Source organism: Mytilus galloprovincialis, chromosome 8, assembly GCF_965363235.1.
Source record: "Mytilus galloprovincialis chromosome 8, xbMytGall1.hap1.1, whole genome shotgun sequence".
Taxonomy (NCBI): Eukaryota; Metazoa; Mollusca; class Bivalvia; order Mytilida; family Mytilidae; genus Mytilus; species Mytilus galloprovincialis.
The window spans coordinates 27,059,972-27,080,150 of record NC_134845.1 but is presented as its reverse complement, the minus strand read 5'-3'; the positions used below and the strand labels follow the sequence as shown (position 1 = coordinate 27,080,150).

The 20,179-nt window shown below is 31.4% G+C and overlaps 2 protein-coding genes across 3 annotated transcripts; one reads left to right on the top strand and one right to left on the bottom strand.

Annotated features, from left to right (window-relative positions):
* Positions 1 to 858: 858 nt before the first annotated feature.
* On the bottom strand, positions 859 to 10,020 carry LOC143085447 (uncharacterized). Its single transcript, XM_076261795.1, has 7 exons — positions 9,945 to 10,020; positions 8,042 to 8,104; positions 7,237 to 7,497; positions 6,636 to 6,831; positions 4,300 to 4,383; positions 2,574 to 2,666; positions 859 to 1,350 (listed from the first exon to the last, which is right to left on the bottom strand). The coding sequence occupies exons 1-7, from the start codon at positions 9,965 to 9,967 to the stop codon at positions 1,099 to 1,101; spliced, it is 972 nt and encodes a 323-aa protein (XP_076117910.1). The 5' UTR covers positions 9,968 to 10,020; the 3' UTR covers positions 859 to 1,098.
* Positions 9,969 to 19,864, top strand: LOC143085446 (uncharacterized). 2 transcript variants are annotated; one of them, XM_076261793.1, is made up of 9 exons: positions 9,969 to 9,984; positions 12,677 to 12,736; positions 13,288 to 13,348; positions 15,152 to 15,222; positions 15,698 to 15,949; positions 17,260 to 17,458; positions 17,970 to 18,063; positions 18,394 to 18,491; positions 19,082 to 19,864. In XM_076261793.1, exons 2-9 carry the CDS (start codon positions 12,681 to 12,683, stop codon positions 19,673 to 19,675), a joined length of 1,425 nt encoding a protein of 474 aa, XP_076117908.1. In that variant the 5' UTR covers positions 9,969 to 9,984; positions 12,677 to 12,680; the 3' UTR covers positions 19,676 to 19,864. The 2 variants fall into 2 exon arrangements, with proteins under 2 accessions (XP_076117908.1, XP_076117909.1); XM_076261794.1 differs by lacking the exon at positions 9,969 to 9,984 and adding an exon at positions 10,210 to 10,267 and having other exon boundaries at positions 17,970 to 18,062; positions 18,396 to 18,491.
* The last annotated feature ends 315 nt before the right edge of the window (positions 19,865 to 20,179 follow it).

Genomic DNA, 20,179 nt, shown 5'->3' with positions numbered 1-20,179 from the left:
TCTATTGCAGAATATTCCATAACTTGATTTTTAGTTTCTCTCAACCTATTGCATCTTATCACAATGTTATTTGTGTATTGCAATCTGCTCATTCAAAAGCTCAGTCTGGTCTTACCAAACTGCTGTTGTTGAAATGATATAAAATGGAACAACATGTTCATTTGAAACAAACATTTCATTCTAAGAATCACTTGTCTGACAACAGACAAATGTTCAGCACTTTTTTTTTTACGTTTGTCTGGACAAGTATTGTAATTATTTTTAAATAGATTATCAAAAATGTATCAGCACACAAATTTCTGGATAGAGTAAACATTTTTAGAGATACCAATATATATAACTTGAAGCAATAAAATTGAGAATGGAAATGGGGAATGTGTCAAAGAGACAACAACCCGACCATAGAAAGCGTCTTTGGCGTTAACTCGGGCTTTTTTATCACTCAAAATCTCAATCAGTAATATAACCAAATGTTCAGCGACGCTAGTGCCAAACAACTGATAATATCTGTATATCTGTATGTATATATAGCAAAATCATAACAATACAAAATAAAATCATACCAAAGACGTTTCGCAGTAGAGCAAAGTTATCTAAAAGTATATATTCGTTTTACAAAAATCAACCTATTAGAAATTGAGAAGATTTCATTAACAACAAAACATTGCATAGAATTTCCAATGCATTTTTGGGCAGTACCTAGAGTGAATTTGATAGAAATTTAGATACAAACACAAAAGTCTTGTTCTGTTTCAAATTGTATACTAGTTATACCGTTTAATATTTCATTTCATACAATGAGTAATTGTAAACATACAATTTATCATACTATGTCTCTCTGGGGATGAAGAAGATAAGTTAGTAAGTATATATCAAACACTATCTATTGCATGTACATTTACTCATACATAACGAAGATTTCTATATGCCCAAAAGCTTGATATCAATCATTCGATATTTCCAATATTAAATGCATAAGAAAAACATAAGCATATGCTCTTTCCTTGTTTTCTTTGCTTCAACATTAGATATGATAAATAATAAATAAGTATTTTTGAATAATTATTATTGTAACATAATTATTGTTCACATCCCATTTCAGTTTTTATACTGTGCAACTCCTTTATATAAAATAGGTCCATTTATAAACAAATACATTGCTGGCCAAACAACGAAATCCACGATTTTCCCGCCTTGAGTATATTCCCTGAAATCGTCTGCCTGTTCTTCTGCATCAAACCCATAATGCAACGGCGGTTCATTTATTGCACTATACCAGCAAACTTCTAGACAACTTTCTACATAGGTGTGCAAATCTTCTTTAATATCTTGCTTCACAGATTTAAATTTCTGAAACAAAAACAGTTCTAACCAGGAAAGGGTTACTTAATATTTTGATATTTGGCATGCATCAACTTTAAGTTTGACCATATAATTTGAACTTCTATGTTTTAACACAATTAGACAATTACAAAGGTCTTCAATCTGTATTTTTCTGAGAAATGCCGATCATTACGGAGAACCTATAAAAATACCAGGTTGTGTGTGTGTGTGTGTGTGTTCGTGGTAATCAGTCTAATGTTTTATTTATACTGTTTTCGTATCTACCACTTCTTGTTAATCGTCATAGTTATATGCTTACTATCTGGTTATCTATGACGTGTTTTTTGTTCTGTTGTTTGTTTAACTTTTTCTTTTTTAACCATGTCAGTTTATTTTCGACATATGAGTTGAAATGTTCCTTTGGTATAACTCGTCTCTCTTTTACCGGTAGCATATGCTACATATTAGTTATACGATCCCAACTTTAACCAAATAAACAAGAGAACATTTGATTCATGATCCGTGTAATTCATATAGCAATGCTATGTTATTCAAACATTTTCATAAATCTATAGTTACAGGACATTCGTTAATATTTAATATTTCCCCATTAAATAATTGCATGTTTCAAAGTAAAAGCGTTTAATATTGCCCAGTTAACACATATTTTTTTTCAGGACAAATTATATATATCATCTTTAAATTTATATAAAATATAAATCTGTTTCTAGTTTAGTTTTGTTATCGCCAGTGAGACATACCGTTATTATAAACTTGATCCTTTCCCGTTACTAATTTTTACTTTTACTGTGTCCTTATGTGTATCTTTTGAAAGTTAAAAAAAAGTAGGAACGAAATCTTCCATCCAAATCTCGTTGTCAGAAACCTCGTTAGTGGTTGTCTTCGTTAATAATGGCAGATCTGTAATAACCTTTGTTATTGTTTTCTCAAATTGTTTGAACTTGTGTCGATTTATTGTCTAAAATATTGTGTAAAATACACATCTAACATTAGAAGACAGCTGTATGTTATTTTAACTTTTGGCTGTGCTTTTTAGATATTTTGATTTCAATTTTTATTTTCAATGATACTCGAAACTTCATATGACTGATTTGTATCATATCAGGTAAATACTGAATCCAAAATTGACCAGTACAATATTCAGACATGACAAGTGTCTCCATTTTAACACCTGGTTGAATTATGGGCTATCAAATTTGATGTTTGTACTTAGATATGAGTGTACCAACCTCGTATAAGTTAGGCATCATTTCTTTAGCTGATCGTTTTCGGATTTCAGTTAGTAGCTTGGAACTTCCTGGGGACAATGCATACAAACCATCCTAGAATAAAGCAACATTGAAATATGATATTCTTTCATTTGTTCTGCCTTAACATCTATTTATATATAATTATGTGTCGGTCTGTCTGTCTCTATCGACCCACATGTCCTCCCTTATTATGTCTGTCCATCTGTCTGCATGCGTGTCTGTTTATTTTTTTAAAGATATTATGAATACATGAGTTATTTTTATCTATCCATAGTTGTTGTTATTGTTATTGACTTAAGTGCATCTATCATCCAACTGTCTAGATGAATACCTTTATTGAAACCCATTTTGTTTCATTGGTATATTGTCTCATTTCATTTTGATGTTACAGGTTAACACAACACAACGTATGCCGACAAAACCTGGTTTTATAGCTAACTAAACCTCTCACTTGTATCATAGTCGCATAAAATCATATTATATTGTCAACGGTATGTAAAAAAAAACCAGACATAATAGAAAAACCATCAAAAATTGGAGTACAGCAGTCAACATTGTATAATCACTTTAAAACAAAACAAATATGTCAAAAAAGAAAATTAAAAAGGCATATAGACAAAACACGTTAGCAAAAGTGAAAGAATACAACAAAATACTATAGCACAATAACACAATGACGGATTGTATAACATGATCAAGCCACCTCAAATAGACATTCCCAAAAATAGTCAAAAGATGTGGTATGAGTGCCAATGAGACAACTTTCCATCCAATGCACCATTTGTTAACAGTAAACCATTATAGGTCAAAGTACGGTTTTCAACGAACAGCAGCTGTAAATGGCACCAAAGTTACTAGTGTAAAACCATTTAAGCAGGAAAACCAACGGTATAATCTACTAGTATATAAAAAAGAACCACATCAACACACGATAACCAATGAACATCAGGTTCTTGACTTATGACAGGTCTTGGTATCTTCCGATGAACCTATTTAGAAAAAGAGCACGACCTTCTTTGACATACCCCTGGTCCATCAGCTTTATATTCAGACACTGGTGACGTTTTACAGTCTAAATAGAAACTGCAAGCTCTTGAATACTGAATGAGTTGGGAAATGTATATCCCATATGCAGGTGAAGTTGGTATATTCTAACCGGAAAGTCCCTAAGCAAATGGCAAAATGAAAAGCTCAAACACATCATACAAAAAAGTAAAATCACAAAAAAAAACTGAACTCCGAGGAAAATTCTAAAAGGAAAGTCCCTAATCAAATGGCAAAATCAAAAGCTCAAACACATCAAACAAATGGATAACAACTGCCATATTCCTGACTTGATTATCCAAGCATTTTGTTATGTAGAAAATGGTGGATTAAACCTGGTTTTATAGCTAGCTAAACCTCTCTCTTGTATGACAGTCTCATATCATCAACTATATTGACAAACAAACAGATATAATAGCTAAGGTAAAAATGTCAAAAATAGGGGTTCAGTAAATCACTAATTACTTAAAAGATTTTGTTTTTTAAGAATTTTAGCATTTTCACCTATCTCTGCGTGTTATATACCTGTATATGTAACTAAGGACTGTTCAAACTACTATAAACCTCGGAGAGAGTTTTGGTGGATTCATTATCGATCAAAATGAAAAAGATTACCATGACGGCATTTGCGCATAACATTGGAATTTATTAACAAAATTACCTTGTTTTCTGATGCTAGCAGTAGGTTTTGTTCTAAGATTTTGGTCTGTTGTTCACAAGTTTCTTTGCAATAATTCCAGCATTCCTATAACAAACGTACAACAATATATTATAGATCATTCTACCTTCAGTTAAGGACCTACATTTTTTTTTAACAAATTCAGAGCTTCTGAAAATATTCATTATCTTTTCCACGCTAGCAGCTATTTGTTTAACATCCAAGGATGCAAGTTAAAGATAAAATTATGGAGATTTTCAAATCTCGTATATCAATAAGAAGCAGACAAATTAAGGTAGCATACATTTCTAATCATTTCTTTTATTCAGTGACACGTTTTTTGTAAAAACTTAATGTGCTATTACAGTTGTTGACTGCAGTGACAAAAATATAACCGTCTGGTGTTTCATTACAGTTTATAAAATTGAGAATGGAAATGGGGAATGTGTCAAAGAGACAACAACCCGACCAAATAAAAAACAACAGCAGAGGGTCACCAACAGGTCTTCAATGTAGCGAGAAATTCCCGCACCCGGAGGCGTCCTTCAGCTGGCCCCTGAACAAATATATACTAGTCCAGTGATAATGAACGCCATACTAATTTCCAAATTGTACACAAGAAACTAAAATTAAAATAATACAAGACTAACAAAGGCCAGAGGCTCCTGACTTGGGACAGGCGCAAAAATGCGGCGGGGTTAACCATGTTTGTGAGATCTCAACCCTCCCCCTATACCTCTAACCAATGTAGTAAAGTAAACGCATAACAATACGCACATTAAAATTCAGTTCAAGAGAAATCCGAGTCTGATGTCAGAAGATGTAACCAAAGAAAATAAACAAAATGACAATAATACATAAATAACAACAGACTACTAGCAGTTAACTGACATGCCAGCTCCAGACTTCAATTAAACTGACTGAAAGATTATGATTTCATCATATGAACATCAGGCACAATCCTTCCCGTTAGGGGTTTAGTATTATACCATCATAACATATATGAGAAGAACATAACCCGTGTCATGCCAACAACTGTTTTTAGATTAAATGTGTTTAGTTCCGAAGTTCCGATATACATGTAAATTATATCAAATGCTTTCGCCTGCTGATGTCCCCATATATGAGAAGAACATAACCCGTGTCATGACAACAACTGTTTTTAGATTAAATGTGTTTAGTTCCGAAGTTCCGATATACATGTAAATTATATCAAATGCTTTCGCCTGCTGATGTCCCCATTATCAAAGTTGATGTTAAATAAATATATACGGACCAATACATATTTTCATTTGTACAACATGGATCAAAATAGTTTTACGGAGCGAAAGCAAAAAGACAGTCGAAGATAGATCTGAAACTTACGAGCAAACAAAATTTGTAAAAACTGATTCAACTTAATAGAACTTTTGCTCAGAAGGATGTTAGTCTGGTCCATGAAATTGTCGTCGCCTTTTTCAGTTACAAATGAGACCTCCCTGTAATTTGTTAATATACTTCACGTGAATACCGGTATGCATTTTCATATTCATTTTTTCAACATTCTTTTAACAAATACTTAGAGTGGGTGTATCATAAGTGAGCAGTAGCTCACAATTCTACTTGTTATTTATTGATAAACATGATCTGGCATGAGTAAAAATGTCTAAAGCCTCATTGATCCATCTAGACTACAAATATACATACATAAACTAATTAAAGATATCAGGCTTAACAATAAACTCATCATAGATACCAGGACTAAATTTTGTATATACGCCAGACGCGCGTTTCGTCTACAAAAGACTCATCAGTGACGCTCGAATCCAAAAAAGTTAAAAAGGCCAAATAAAGTACGAAGTTGAAGAGCATTAAAGACCAACGTTCCTAAAAGTTATGTCAAAAACAGCTAAGGTAATCTATGCCCGAGGTAGAAAAGCCTAATTTAAAAAAACAGTTAATTTATCAATATAACCATATCAATGATAATTCATGTCTACTGGGCTGGTGATACCCTCGGGGAAATAAATCTCCACCAGCAGTGGCATCGACCCAGTGGTTGTAAATAAACTCATCATGGATACCAGGACTAAATTTTGTATATACCAAATTCGTACGTCAGATATGCGTTTCGTCTACAAAAGTCTCAGCAGTGACGACCATCATAAAAGTTTGAAAGCCCCAATAAAGTACAAATTGAGGAGCATTGAGGAACCAAAATTCCAAAAGGTTTCGACAAATACACTCTAGGTAATCTATTACTGATTACATAATTAAGTGCGTTTATAGTGAGCGATTAAAAACAATCATTTACTTATATGGAGTGACTTTAAAAAATGGGATATAAGTAAGAAAATAACCTTAAATATATCCAATAGGTAAATACAAATTTGTTTTTCGTCCCCCTTATCTTCCGATTTCTCAAATGCGTCCGTCCATTTGTTATCATATAGAATAGAAATCATTTCCACCAGTTTCTGTGGCCGACGTGAATCACTCAAATCTGCTATTTGGGGATTCTTATCAAGCATCTTTTCACCAGCAACTTTACTTAGTCTGAAATTGGATAATTTAAAAACTAAAAACAAAACAATTAATAAATGCTCGACATTCATGTTTTGCAATCGATTTCTAATGAACCATTTGACATTAACTTATTCTAGAAATTCTATATAAGATTATGGACGAGTTTCAAAATTAGTCTTTATTTGTTACAGATTTTTGCAACATTTTGTTAAAAAATAGCAACAATGAAATTGTTCTACACAATTATTCAGTGCGTTACTAGTGTTATTCAGTATGTCTTTACGTCGTTTGTATTCTATTTGAAATAATTCGGAAGCAAGGATCTTATTGTGAACAAAGAAAGGACTATGGGACATGTTTATTTCACTTTTACTCCCTTCAATTAACGATAACATTGATTTTTATATTGTATTATTTTATCAGATAAATCTTTACTTAGATTGTAGTTCGTCTTTGTCAGCCTTTAAGTCTGCAATCTGTTTGTCCCTTTCATCTCGTTCTGCTTGTAGTCGTTTTACATCTTCTTTTAAGGTTACTATTATTGCTTCTTTTTGATTATGTACCAAGTCTTTCATTGTTTTATTATGGGATTTTTCAAGCTCACTTTTGTGTTCCTTAAGCGTCTTTAGCTCGTCCTCTAACTGCCTGTAATCGACGTGAATCTGATGAATATACGCAGTATCATATTGTGTTCGCCTGTAAATAGAAAATATTTTTTTTCAATATAATTTCGCCTGTAGATTAATAAGACCGTTTTTTATTTGATAGACTTTTAAGGGCTTTTTGTTTTAGCTTACTATATACTATATGGACTTTTAAAATTGTTAAATTGTTACTGCTCAAATCTTTATTTTTTGGACTTAGATGATAATTATAACACATTTCCTTATGGTTTGTATTCCTTAATTTAAAAAAAATGTTTTATTACTCTGATCAGCAACATTCGTTATCTAAAATTACACAAATTTTGCAACACCTTTATTTTTACATGCTCTTTTACCTGAAAACCAATTTGTACAAGCCAATCGTTTGTCAAAAAAGTGGACCAGTCAAAATGATAGAAGTATAAACAAATGTACTGTCGGTCTAAATGGAAGAATAAATGAAATAAAGATCAAATGAAAATAAAAGACAAAATAAGATCAAACAAACCGACAGAAAGTTTGAACAAAAGTGCTGATTGACAGTTAATTTTAACATATTTGCTTGCTTAACGTATAAATATTGTCTTATTACTTACTGATAGAGTGCATCTCTTTCTTTCCTCAAATGCAGAATTTCAGCATGAAAGTCAGCTAGAGTTCTTCCAATGATAGAAAATATAATTAGATAAGGAAGTTATGAAGAGATTTATCTTTATTCGACATTATCATTTTTACAAAGCAACGACGTTTACATTCCTTTTTTGGACGATATGTAATATTTGTGATGACTTTTGAAAAATTTCGTGCAACACATTTTTCCCTTTAGGTACACATTTATTATATTTTCATGTTGTTTAAATATACATACTCACTAAATGAAATGCATGTACAAGCAAGTGATCAATTGTCTTGGTCGTTACTATTCAGTTAAGTTTAAGTCTTTGTAATGTAATTTTAATCCATATTTTCATCGACTGTTACACAAAAAAGGACGAATTGCCGATTTACATGCTCAAGTGCAAATCACATAGTATCACAAAGAATTTTGAATATGTATATCATACAAGAGAGGTTTTGGTGAGAGAGAAAAAAGGCGGGAGATTGTAAAATATCATGAGCCGCACTGTAGGGCATAATACTTTCTTAATATGCAAATGCTGCCTTTCAATCCTGGTATCTAAGACTATGATGAGTTTAATAATATTCAACGTTGATCTTATATTTATAGATATGGCATAGCTTTAACGCAGCCCACAATGAGAACTAAACCATAAATTAATTGTGAGGAACAGAAATTTGAAGATCTACTTTTAATTAGATTTTGAACAATTATATCATGAAGGAGGGATATTTGCGAAAGAGAAAACCAAGAGATGATAAAATTTCCAGAAACACATTTAGGACATTATATTTTTTGACAATACAAAACCTGAAATTCAATGTTTTTTTTTCAGTTCTTACATTCATAGCCATGTTTCTAATGACAAAACCTAAGCACAGACCACAATGAGGAAAATAAAATGAACTGTATGGTACAATAACTTTAATAGCTAATTAGATTTTAAACATTTATATCAAGAAACAGGAGTATCTTCAAAAATAAAACGAGAGATGGTAACATTTCGTGAGCCTTATTCTAGGACGAAACATTTCCCGACAATGCAATTCTTCAATTAAACGTTTTATTTTAGTTGTTTTGACATTCCTAGCCATGTTTCTAATGACATTAGCTTAAACGCAGACCACAAAAAAACGCTAAAACGAACTGTGAGATTCAGTAAATTAGATAGATAACTAAATTATTGCCATTCGTTCAACATAGAAGTACGATACCAAGCGACGTACTTCGTGTACCTTAGAAATAAAGAAAACCAAATATTTGCATAATGTTATTTTTACAAAAGTTAGCCAATTACTGTTGAATTTAAATGCACACAATACACTTGACCAATTTAAATCCTATTGATATTTAAAGGTTGTTTTTTTTAAAGTATTTTACACAGAACACCTTATCAGTTGATTTTTCACTCGTGTATTGATTATTTAACGTCTCGCATTATTTTCTTTGGGCCTTATTAAATAATGGTCAAGTTTTAATTGATTGTAAAACTTCTAATTGTAAGCTGTTGCACACTTCACAGTCAAATGTACAATGCAAAACAAACCAACCCCAACAACAATGTAGATAATAAAAATTGTTCTGAAGATTTTAGAATTAAACATTTTTGCTACTATATATTGCCATCAACCTATTTGTGGTAGGGTAAATGCATGCTTATAAATTTTTTGTCGCACGTCAGTATTCTATGATGTTATTCATATATTTATATTTTGATGAGAGTACACTTTATATTAGTACAAAAGTATGTTGAAATCAAAGAATTTTTGAAAGATAATTTAAGGAACAACATTGCCACCTTTAATATAACGACTTTAACCCGATACGGTATCCAAAGGTAGCATTGTTTACTTTATGTAGGTTATATTATTATAAATTACCTTTTATCTCTTTTAGCCGACATGGTTACCTCAATCAAAGGTAAAATTTAAACCAAAAGTAAACTTGTAGAAAATCCCTATCTATAATCATAAATACTACTTCCTCTTTCAATTTCTTACTTTTATAGTAAAACAAACAGAATTTACAGTTATATGATATCCCTTTAAATAAAGTCATTTTCTTTACAAAATATTTGTTTTGTTTTACATATTTAACTTTTTCATTTGTTTGTTGAAAATAGGTCACTTATCATGCATATCAGGTATATACTACAGAGAAATCATTTAAATTACTAACATGGACGACTTCAAAAACGAAAGTAGTAAGTTAAATTGTGCAAAACATTTAACACTATTTCCCCCATAAGATGATGTCGGTATACTTTATGGGTTTGTCGTGACCGCTATCTGTCTCTGGGCTTTTTTTTCTGATGTTAAAACCTGCATAAGTAATCATAAAAAGGTGACGTCTCGTCCAGAGAAAGAAAATTGGATATCCTACTTATGCCAGAACATACAGAACAGTTTCGTGGTAGAATATTATAGCTTGTAACTATGTGTAGCAGGATCTGCTTACCCTTCCGGAGCACCTGAGATCACCCCTAGTTTTTGGTGGGGTTCGTGTTGTTTATTCTTTAGTTTTCTATGTTGTGTCGTGTGTGCTATTGTTTTTCTGTTTGTCTTTTTTATTTTTGGCCATGGCGTTGTCAGTTTATTTTAGATTTGTGAGTTTGACTGTCCCTTTGGTATCTTTCGTCCCTCTTTTATAGCAAGGTCAAATTCGCTACAATGGTTACTGGGCACGTTAGTTTGTTATCTGCTTGGCAAGAATGGTTTTTAGTTTGTAAAATTAAAACAAACACACACAATTATACAAGCATAAACATAGGCTTTTAATATAAAACATCTATGACCTTAGCCATGTTTAACAACTGATCAGTATAATGAAGTGTCTTATTGACAACATATGTGTTGAATTTGAAGGTAGGGTTTTTAAAAGATAATAATCATTCCTGAACTGTGCGCCTCTGCTTGCCGACCACATACACTTGTCAAACACAAGAAGACCAACTTCACATATAGATATTTTGGTGATGTTCTTTTCATCAATAATCCAAACCTTTCTGGTTGGGTTCCATTAAAACATTCTCCAGAACTAGAAATTAAAGAAACAACAAACACGGCTTCCTCTGGTTCATTTAAAGACTATACCTCGAATGTGACGTAGGCGGTCTCCTGAGTGCAAAAATCCACGACAAACGATCTTAGTTTTGAAATTATCAATGCCCCCCTCTTTAGTAGCAATACACTAACTTCACCTGTATATGGGATATACACTTCCCAACTTTTTCGGTTTTCAAGAACGTTTAGCTGCTACTCAGAATTTATAAAACGTCATAAATGCATTATCTAAAAGTTGTCAAAATAGGGTTATGTCAAAGAATGACTCGTTCTTTTTCGAAAACGTTCATCGAAAGATACCAATACCTTGTCGATTAATATTCCATATCAACACTCACATATACATTATGGTCTTGATGTATACATTTTATGTATTGACGCTGTTAATCATCTTGATTTCGTGTCATAGTGTTTTTTTTTATTTGTCTTTGTAAATTATAACTTTTATATTACTGTTTATTCTGTTTTTGGTATTATCTATTTGACGTGGTTCGAGCTCGTTTATTGTTTTATTATGCTATAACAAATGTTTGTATTATATAACAAATGTTTGTATTATTGTATTTCGTTTTTTGCGTATATGCTTTTTCTATATACTTTTAAGTTTTAGATTATTTTAACACAATGTTGACTGATGTACCTCTATTTTTGATTTTACCTATCATGTCTATTTCTTTGTTGACCCATTACTATCAATATAGTTAATTCTATGTAGCTGTCATACAAGTGAAAGGTTAAACTAGCTATACAACCATTTTCTACAGCAGACAAAAAGTCAGGAATATAACAGTTGTTATCCATTGGTTTGATGCGTTTGAGCTTGTGATTTTGCTATCTAAATTAGGACTTTCCGTTTTTGAATTTCCCTTTGAGTTCTGTATTTTTGTTATTTTACTTTTGCTCGAACTATAGTTTGTCAAGCTTATCAATTGGGTCTTTATTTGGCCTTCAATTATTCATTAGAGCTTCACACTGAGTAGTTTATTTTGACGAAACGCCCGTCTGGCATACCAAAATAGGTTATATGCCTAGTTTCATAGATGAGTTTTTACAACAACTCGAACAATGCCGCTGCTAGTGGACGTTTTGGTTCTAATGTTTTCAGTCAAGTTGTCAGAACTTCTGCATTGCCATGCATAATCTTTGATACAGATTTTTTTATAAATTAAAATATTTTGTTTCGATTGTACTGATAAGTCATTTGTAGACGAAACGCGGGTCAGGTTAAATGCTGGTTTCCATGGTTCGTTTATTTATTGTTAACAAAATGTTGATCTATTCGAAGCATACAGGATTTTCTTCACGGGCATATATGACCATAGTTGTACTATTTGTTTCAGAAGTTTTTGTTTTTAATGCCTTGATTGTTTTTCATTCTGCATTTGGTCTTCTTACTATTTCCCTTTATATTTATACCATTAAGTCATTTACATTGCAAAATGAAAATAACTTCACTGTTTAATTTACATCAGATTGAATGCAAACAATCTTAATTATCATGAAAACAGTAGCTGTGTTTTTTAATAAGACTTATTTCTGTTTAAAATCAGATTGATGCGTGTCATGTACATGGCGGCATACAAACGAATATCGATGGCAAACACAAACGGGTAAGTGCATCTATATTATTTATGCACACTTATATACGCTTCAAATTTATCAGTTATACAAGAGTACCAAACAACCATCTATATGTACACAACTAAGCAATCGATATATTGTGAAATCGACTTCAAACATAGATTGTGCACAACAATAACGTAGCAGTTTAAATTTATTTTACAAGTTCATTTTCTTTGAAAAAGTCTGAACCATACTTGTCTCATCCTTTTAAACACAAAAAATTGAACTTATGTTCGGTATTTTTGTGATTTTTTTTTAGATTAATGACATTTGAAACAGTAATTTAAAATTTAGCTTGAAAAAATATTTATCTAGTGTGTAATACGTTTAAGATTTGGATTTTTTAAACTATGGACAGCAGGCGATCAGTCAAAATAATGAAAATATAACAAGTTTTCTATTTTCAAATATTTCTTTTTAAGAATAGATATCAGAATATTGAATAAGACCTTTTGAAATTTTGAACTCCAGCACATTACACGTACATATATGCTATAACGTACTGATGCCTTTTTTATACTTACTTTACTTTTTCTAGTGAAAATGGAGGAGTCGTTTTTACGACTCTTAGGTCTACCACTCCGAAGAAAACAGGCGGAGTAAGTATGAACTTAAAAACATAAAGGATATTGTAAATGTGATTTTAATAGATAAAACAGTTTTAACAAAAAAATGTGTTGAGTGAGTGCATTATTCAGCATTATTTATACAATTCTTGTTATCATATTGATAATTATTCTGCATGCTCTTGGAGAATTTTGAGAGATTCCCAAAGTCGAAGCTTCGAAAGTTGTTGGTATAAAACATTTATCTTTAAAGCCGGGGTCACACATTCACGATTTTTACTGCTGTCTGTGATAAGAAATTCTTGATTTGTTCCAATGTGAAACATTTATCCAAATTATAAAAAGTCTTAATTAAATTTTTACAGGGAATGGGCTCGATAAGATGTTGCTTTGTTTCGTGTGTATTTTAGTCGTTACGCAATTAACTATCGAGTTGACCCCCAAGAACATCCGATGGTAATATAAGCGATATAAACATTAATAAAAGTATCAGTTCAAAGCGAACACGTGCATTTGGATTTTTCTAGGTCTTTTTAATTTCTTATTATAGATTAAAATTATATTTTAATCATCATTTTTACCTGTATACGAATAATATTTTGTTGATCAAATCAGTCAATGAAATGATTAACCTTTGTTTCAATTTCAATGCTGAAATTCTTTTCCTTTAAATAATCGAACACGCACACTACATGCGTTATTTATTTCTGGGAACAAGGTTTAATTTAAGTTCACATGACTACGGATTCAATGAGGTCGAATTATTCACTTGCATCATAAATGTCTTAGCTAATTTGACAAACTTGAACAATATCGTCTGGTAAAAGAAAATTATTTGTTCACTATTTTACTTTCATTATTGATTAAACGAAAAAAAAATTAATCATATTTAAGACTATTTATATATATCGTAGCTAGTGCCCCTTTAAGACAGCACCAATTAATCAATCCCTTTCTTAATAAAACCTTACTTGACAGCATAGATGTCACTCCATTATTAATGCCTATCGTTATTTAAATTAAGGAACTTTGTTCTTTATTGGATAGTCAATCATATCATATTTTCATATGCTAAAAACCCAAAATCTCAAAATTAATTATGAGGCTAAATAAAGATTTATGGAGTTATATGTCGCTAATTGACAACAGCAAATTACAAAAATGAAAACGGTATTTTAAAGCTTTCGTATTTTTGGTCCTCAAAGCTCTTGAACTTCGGAGTTTACTTGACGTTTTATTCGAGCGTCTCTGACGAGTCTTATGTAGACGAAACGTGCGTCGGATATACAAAGGTTTAGCCTAGTGTCTCTATTATAATATGAGTTTATTACTTTTTTGCCGCAGTAGGTGCTCTATAATTCCAATGTTCTTAATAGTTAATTTCTTAACATGCCATAATATATCCTACACATGCAGTAAATAATGGCAACAGTAGTCTACCGCTGTTCGAAACACAAATCAATTGAGAGAAAAAAAAATCCAGGTTACAAACTAAAACTGAGGGAAACACATAAAATATAAGAGGAGAACAACGGCACAACAAAAACACGACACTAAAATGCAACACACACAGAAACGAACTATAAAATAACAATTGCCATTTTCCGGACTTGGCACAGGACATTTTTAGAGGAAAAAAATGGTGGGTTGAACCTGGTTTTGTGGCTCATGCTTTTATGGCAATGTTAAATATAACATTAAAACAAATCAACGTGTCAACTTGTTTAAAAGCTAGGCAAAAGCAATCTACCTAACATTCTTTCTAATTGTTATTTATATTTATGTACAATAAAGTCTTTTGTTAATTGTTTTCCTTTTTCTTTTACTTTTTTTCAGAATGAAGTATTTGATTCGAAAAAAGAAGAAGATAATCAAAAGCTCGCCAATGAAAACAAAAGATTAAAAAAGCTAGTATAAAAATAAAAATATATAATTTACAAACAATTATAGGTTAATCAATTTATATCATTTAGGTTCTATTAGATTGCACATATTAGAAAGAGATTTGAGAAGAATGATGTGAAAATAATATTTTGTTGACTAGCTGCCATTCAAGAATCATTTGTTTACAAACATATACACATGTTATTAGATGATTATAAATATGAATTTGATGATTTAACTTGATCCATCTCAAGCAAGTCATACTAGACTATTTTGGTTTTGAAGTGATGTATTAACTTAACTTTAAAATCTCATATTATATATTCATTACGCAGTTCATATTCTGTTTTGTCTTTATATCACAAAATGCAGTTTTTAAGACAAAACACCGCATTTTCGAATAAAAGAATATTATCAAAAGGCACCAAAGTATTTTGAATTCATGTTTACACACACTTTCTACATTATCATTGTGAAACAAATCCGTATGTTTTTCAGTGAAAATAAAGAATTGAATCAAAGGTTACTCGAACGAAATAGGCAATATGATAAGCTGCTAGCTGAGGTGGATGCGGAGAAAAAACAAAAAAATCGGTTAAGTATGGAACGTGAAAAAACAGTTAACGATTTTAAAAAGACTTCTGTAGATAAAAGTTTGAAAGACGAGACTTCTAGACTACAAGGAGAACTGAACAAACTTAACATTGAAAATGCTGGTCTCCGTAAAGAGGTAGATCGAATACGAACTAGGTAAGAGTTATATTGGTTTTAAAGCTTCTAAGGAAATCTTCCGTAATGGCGAGATTAGCCCTTGAGGATTTTTTTTCAGTTTTAAAATGTACATATTTCCTTTCTAATCCATGGTCCTTCATATTATGATGTTTGATTTTTTTAACAGATGCTCTTTTAACATTTTGTTACTATTTACGTTATGTGAGATCAGTTTAACTTAGTTATAGTATAGGTTACGATGATTTCATCAGGTCAGATGTCTGTGCTTTGGTTATGGCATGATTAATGGCATATTATATTAAAATTCCACGTTGGTAGATAAGGAAGCTACCGAAAAAGTAGACCGAACCCAATCGGGCAAAAATTAACCTTATATGATTTTGGCTGTGCTTTTAAAATCACTTTAGGTTATGAAACAGCACCTACAAATTTATGCATTTATAGATTCTTGGCTTTCAGGGAAGGTTAATCAGGAAAACCGCCTCGGAAGAACGAAATTTATAAAGTGTCATTTTCATTAATTAAGAGTAACACGTTTATACATTCGGTATGCGTTAGTGGTATACTTAGTTTTCTTTAAACACAAACTATTCAAGCACAATTCTTAAACACTGTATTTATTTGAAGTGCAATATTATCCCTTTAAAGCTGTTAAATTCATGTTCACTTGATCCATGTTCAATTGATTCACTTTAAGTGATGACATTCTTCTTCTTTAAATAATTGAGCACCTACAATTAATGCAATATCCATCTCTAGCTAAGAGGTTAAATTGAAGTTCACATGAATACGTATTCAATGAGGTCGAATTATTCACTTGCAAGCTTTTTTTTGACAAATTTGAAGCATACTGTCTGCTGAAAGCGAATTATTATTTCACTATTTCACTTTCATTAATGATTGAACAAAAACAAGTCATATTTTATATTTGGTATCACCAGCCCAGTAGTCAGCACTTCTGTGTTGACATGACTATCAATTACATGTATATGGTCATTTTTATAAATTTCCTGTTAAAAAACTTTGAATTTATTCGAAAAACTAAGGATTTTCTAATACCAGGAATAGATTATCTTAAGCGTATGTGGCACAACTTTTTTGAATTTTTGGTCCTCAATGCTCTTCAACTTTGTACTTGTTTGGCTTTATAACTATTTTGATCTGAGTCTTATGTAGACGAAACGCGTGTCTGGCGTATTAAAAATATAATCCTGGTACCTTTGATACCTATTTACATATATCGTAGCTATTGTCCCTATAAAGAACAAAGTTAATAAAGAACAGAAGAATTATCTTTATTCATCTTTCTGTGATCTATTCTTTTATAGTTTAAGTAAGATAGCTGGAGAAAGAATGACAGATGGCAATCCTTACATAACAGATTTGAGTGACCCTCAACGTCCGCAGAAACTTGCAGAGAAATTCAATAGTCTTTACGATAATTCTTGGACTGATGCCTATGAAATTATCAACACCGAAGACATGGATGAGAAAATGACGTGTGGAAAACTGATTGATATTTTCAAAGTAAGTAATTAAGAAAAATGAATTAAAAAAATATAATTAAACCTACTCATATGTGATGATTTTAACGAATTCAAATCGCCAACAAAATCCATTGTAGGATATTTCTTGACCATTCTCTACACAAACCATGCGGTACTAATATGGTAAACGATAACAATCTCTACGTAATTTGTTCTCTCTGTTCTTATTGCGAAATACTATATGCACATGTCAGATAAGTTCAATACAGTTTATCATATCACAAAATTGAGAATGGAAGTTCCGCACCCGGAGGTGGTTCTTGTCTGGTCCCTAAATAAAATTATGTACTAGTTCAGGATAATTGGACGTACAACTAGACTCCAAAACATATAAATTAACATAAAATTTAGAAACATACCACATGACCCACAAAGGCTAGAGGGTCCTTACCTTAAAGAAACACATAGCTCAATTAAACTCAGTAAAAGAAGTCCGAGTCCGATGGCAGAATATGTTACCAATCTAACATTCAAACATATAAACATTTTAGAGTTGCTGGGACTTCTGTTGTGAAGTTGCAAGAATGCAGCTGTCAGACCTGCACATCATACTGCTTTCTCTGGAAGAAAAAGAATCAAAGGAGGTATTACAATATTTCATCAAAGCTGAATATTACAACTTTTTATCTCATCCTTTAGATTTTGTCTTCCCTTGACATTCATCTTGAATTATCTGTCATATGCTTTATTCGTGCTGTTTATGAGGCTTTGAAACTGAAGCCAAATAAGCCTATTTGAATTTAACAAGACCTCCATTGTTTATGAAAATAACTTAAATGAACCATGTAAACTTAGGAATGCATACCTTTTTTAAAATCCTTTGAGAAATGATTTTGTTAAATCATCTAAAAGTTCTGAATTCTGTAACAAGTAACCAATAATATTCGAACCTTTAAACAATATACTTTAATTTGTAGAAAAAGGTAAAAAATGACTTTCCAGTTCAAAACAGTAAAATAATAAAAGAAACAAGAAGAATGTTCGCTGAACAGTTTATACCAACATTGTGTGAGGTGAGTTAATAAATCTGAATTCAAATCATTTGTTTCCACTATATAAATTGCGTCATTTTCAAAAAAATGTTTACCGATGTTCTAATCTCATAAATTGATCAGAAGACAACTCAATACAGATCAATACAACAAACTAAATTTAAGTAAATTACATAAAGTATAAAAAAAAGTAGCTACGCCGATTCGATTGACAGGGTAATATATCCTACTATGCATGATTCACCTGCCATTCTAATACACACACGCATGAAAAATGAGATTACAATTCTGGAGATCTATACAATGACGCAAAACAAAATTTCATTCCTAGTATATATGATGAGTATATGTACAACTGCGAAAACATGTCGCTACTAAGTGCTCTTATAGAATACGTAGTCGTCATAAAAAAATGCATAGATATGATTTGATACTTTACATTCAGCAAAATTATATCTTCCAAAACATTAGTACATTTTTTTTTCAATTTTCCTTATGATATTGATTTGAGTAATTTTGATTGTTAAACGCTATCTTGTTATCACTGATTGCTTGACAGTATAATGAACAGTGATATCTTCTAAAACTGCCGTTGAATGTTCACATTGCAGAGTTACTGGCAAAGACAGAAAGATACTGGATTAGTTAAAGACTTACAGCCATATGTGGATAAATGCATTGAGCTTTGTTGGTATAGTGCCATCAGTGATCCACCCTTAGTTTATGCATTTGACGCAAATACAAATGTGGATGATTTCCGGGGATACACAAAGAGTGGTGATGAAATAGACTACGTTGTGTGGCCTTCTATGTATTTACATGAATATGGTCCGCTGTTATACAAAGGTGTTGTCCAATACAAAATGACTGACAAACACGAGGATAAACCCGAACCTCAAAAGACAGATAAAGATGATGTGACTGACAAAACAGATGTAAAACCGGAACTTCAAGAGAAAACTGAAGATCGTGCAACAGACAAAATGAATAGTAAACCCGAATGTGAAGAGCAAACTGCTGACCAAATGACAGAGAAATTGGATGGTAAACCCAAACTTCAAGAGAAACCCGAGGATCACGTGGCAGGGAAAATAGATGTTAAACTCGAACCTCAAGAGAAAACTGAAATTCGTGAGACTGACAAAACGGATGATAAACCCGAACTATATGAGAAAAATGAAGAGAATGTAGAAAAGAATGAATAGAAATAATCAGTTTTACATTTTATTCACTTTTTTATTGTCACATCTTCAACATTTAGTTTCCACAAGCACTACAGTATGTTTGTTATAAAGCTAGTTAATCAGATATTATTATGTTTGCAATAATTTATATATTTTTATTCAGATGATCTTACACATATGTAGGTAATAAAATGATATTAAACTTTAAAATTTCTTTTGGTTATGTTTACTTAGATCTATTCTAACTCTAAGAAATTAAAACATTAGTATATATTTGTTTGCGTGAGTGTGTGTGGTAATATATAAGTGAAATAAAGCAACTCAATTTGGAATATATTCTGACAAAATATATCAAGGGGTTAATACATGAACCTTTATAGAATAGGAAAGAATGTGTGTATGCAATGTATCTATTTAAAATAAATAAAAGGTAACAACAGTTTGACATAAACCACACGTATATTTTTCTTAAAATACAACAAACCAGAGAATGAAATATTTCACTTACAATAAAATTTGTGATAG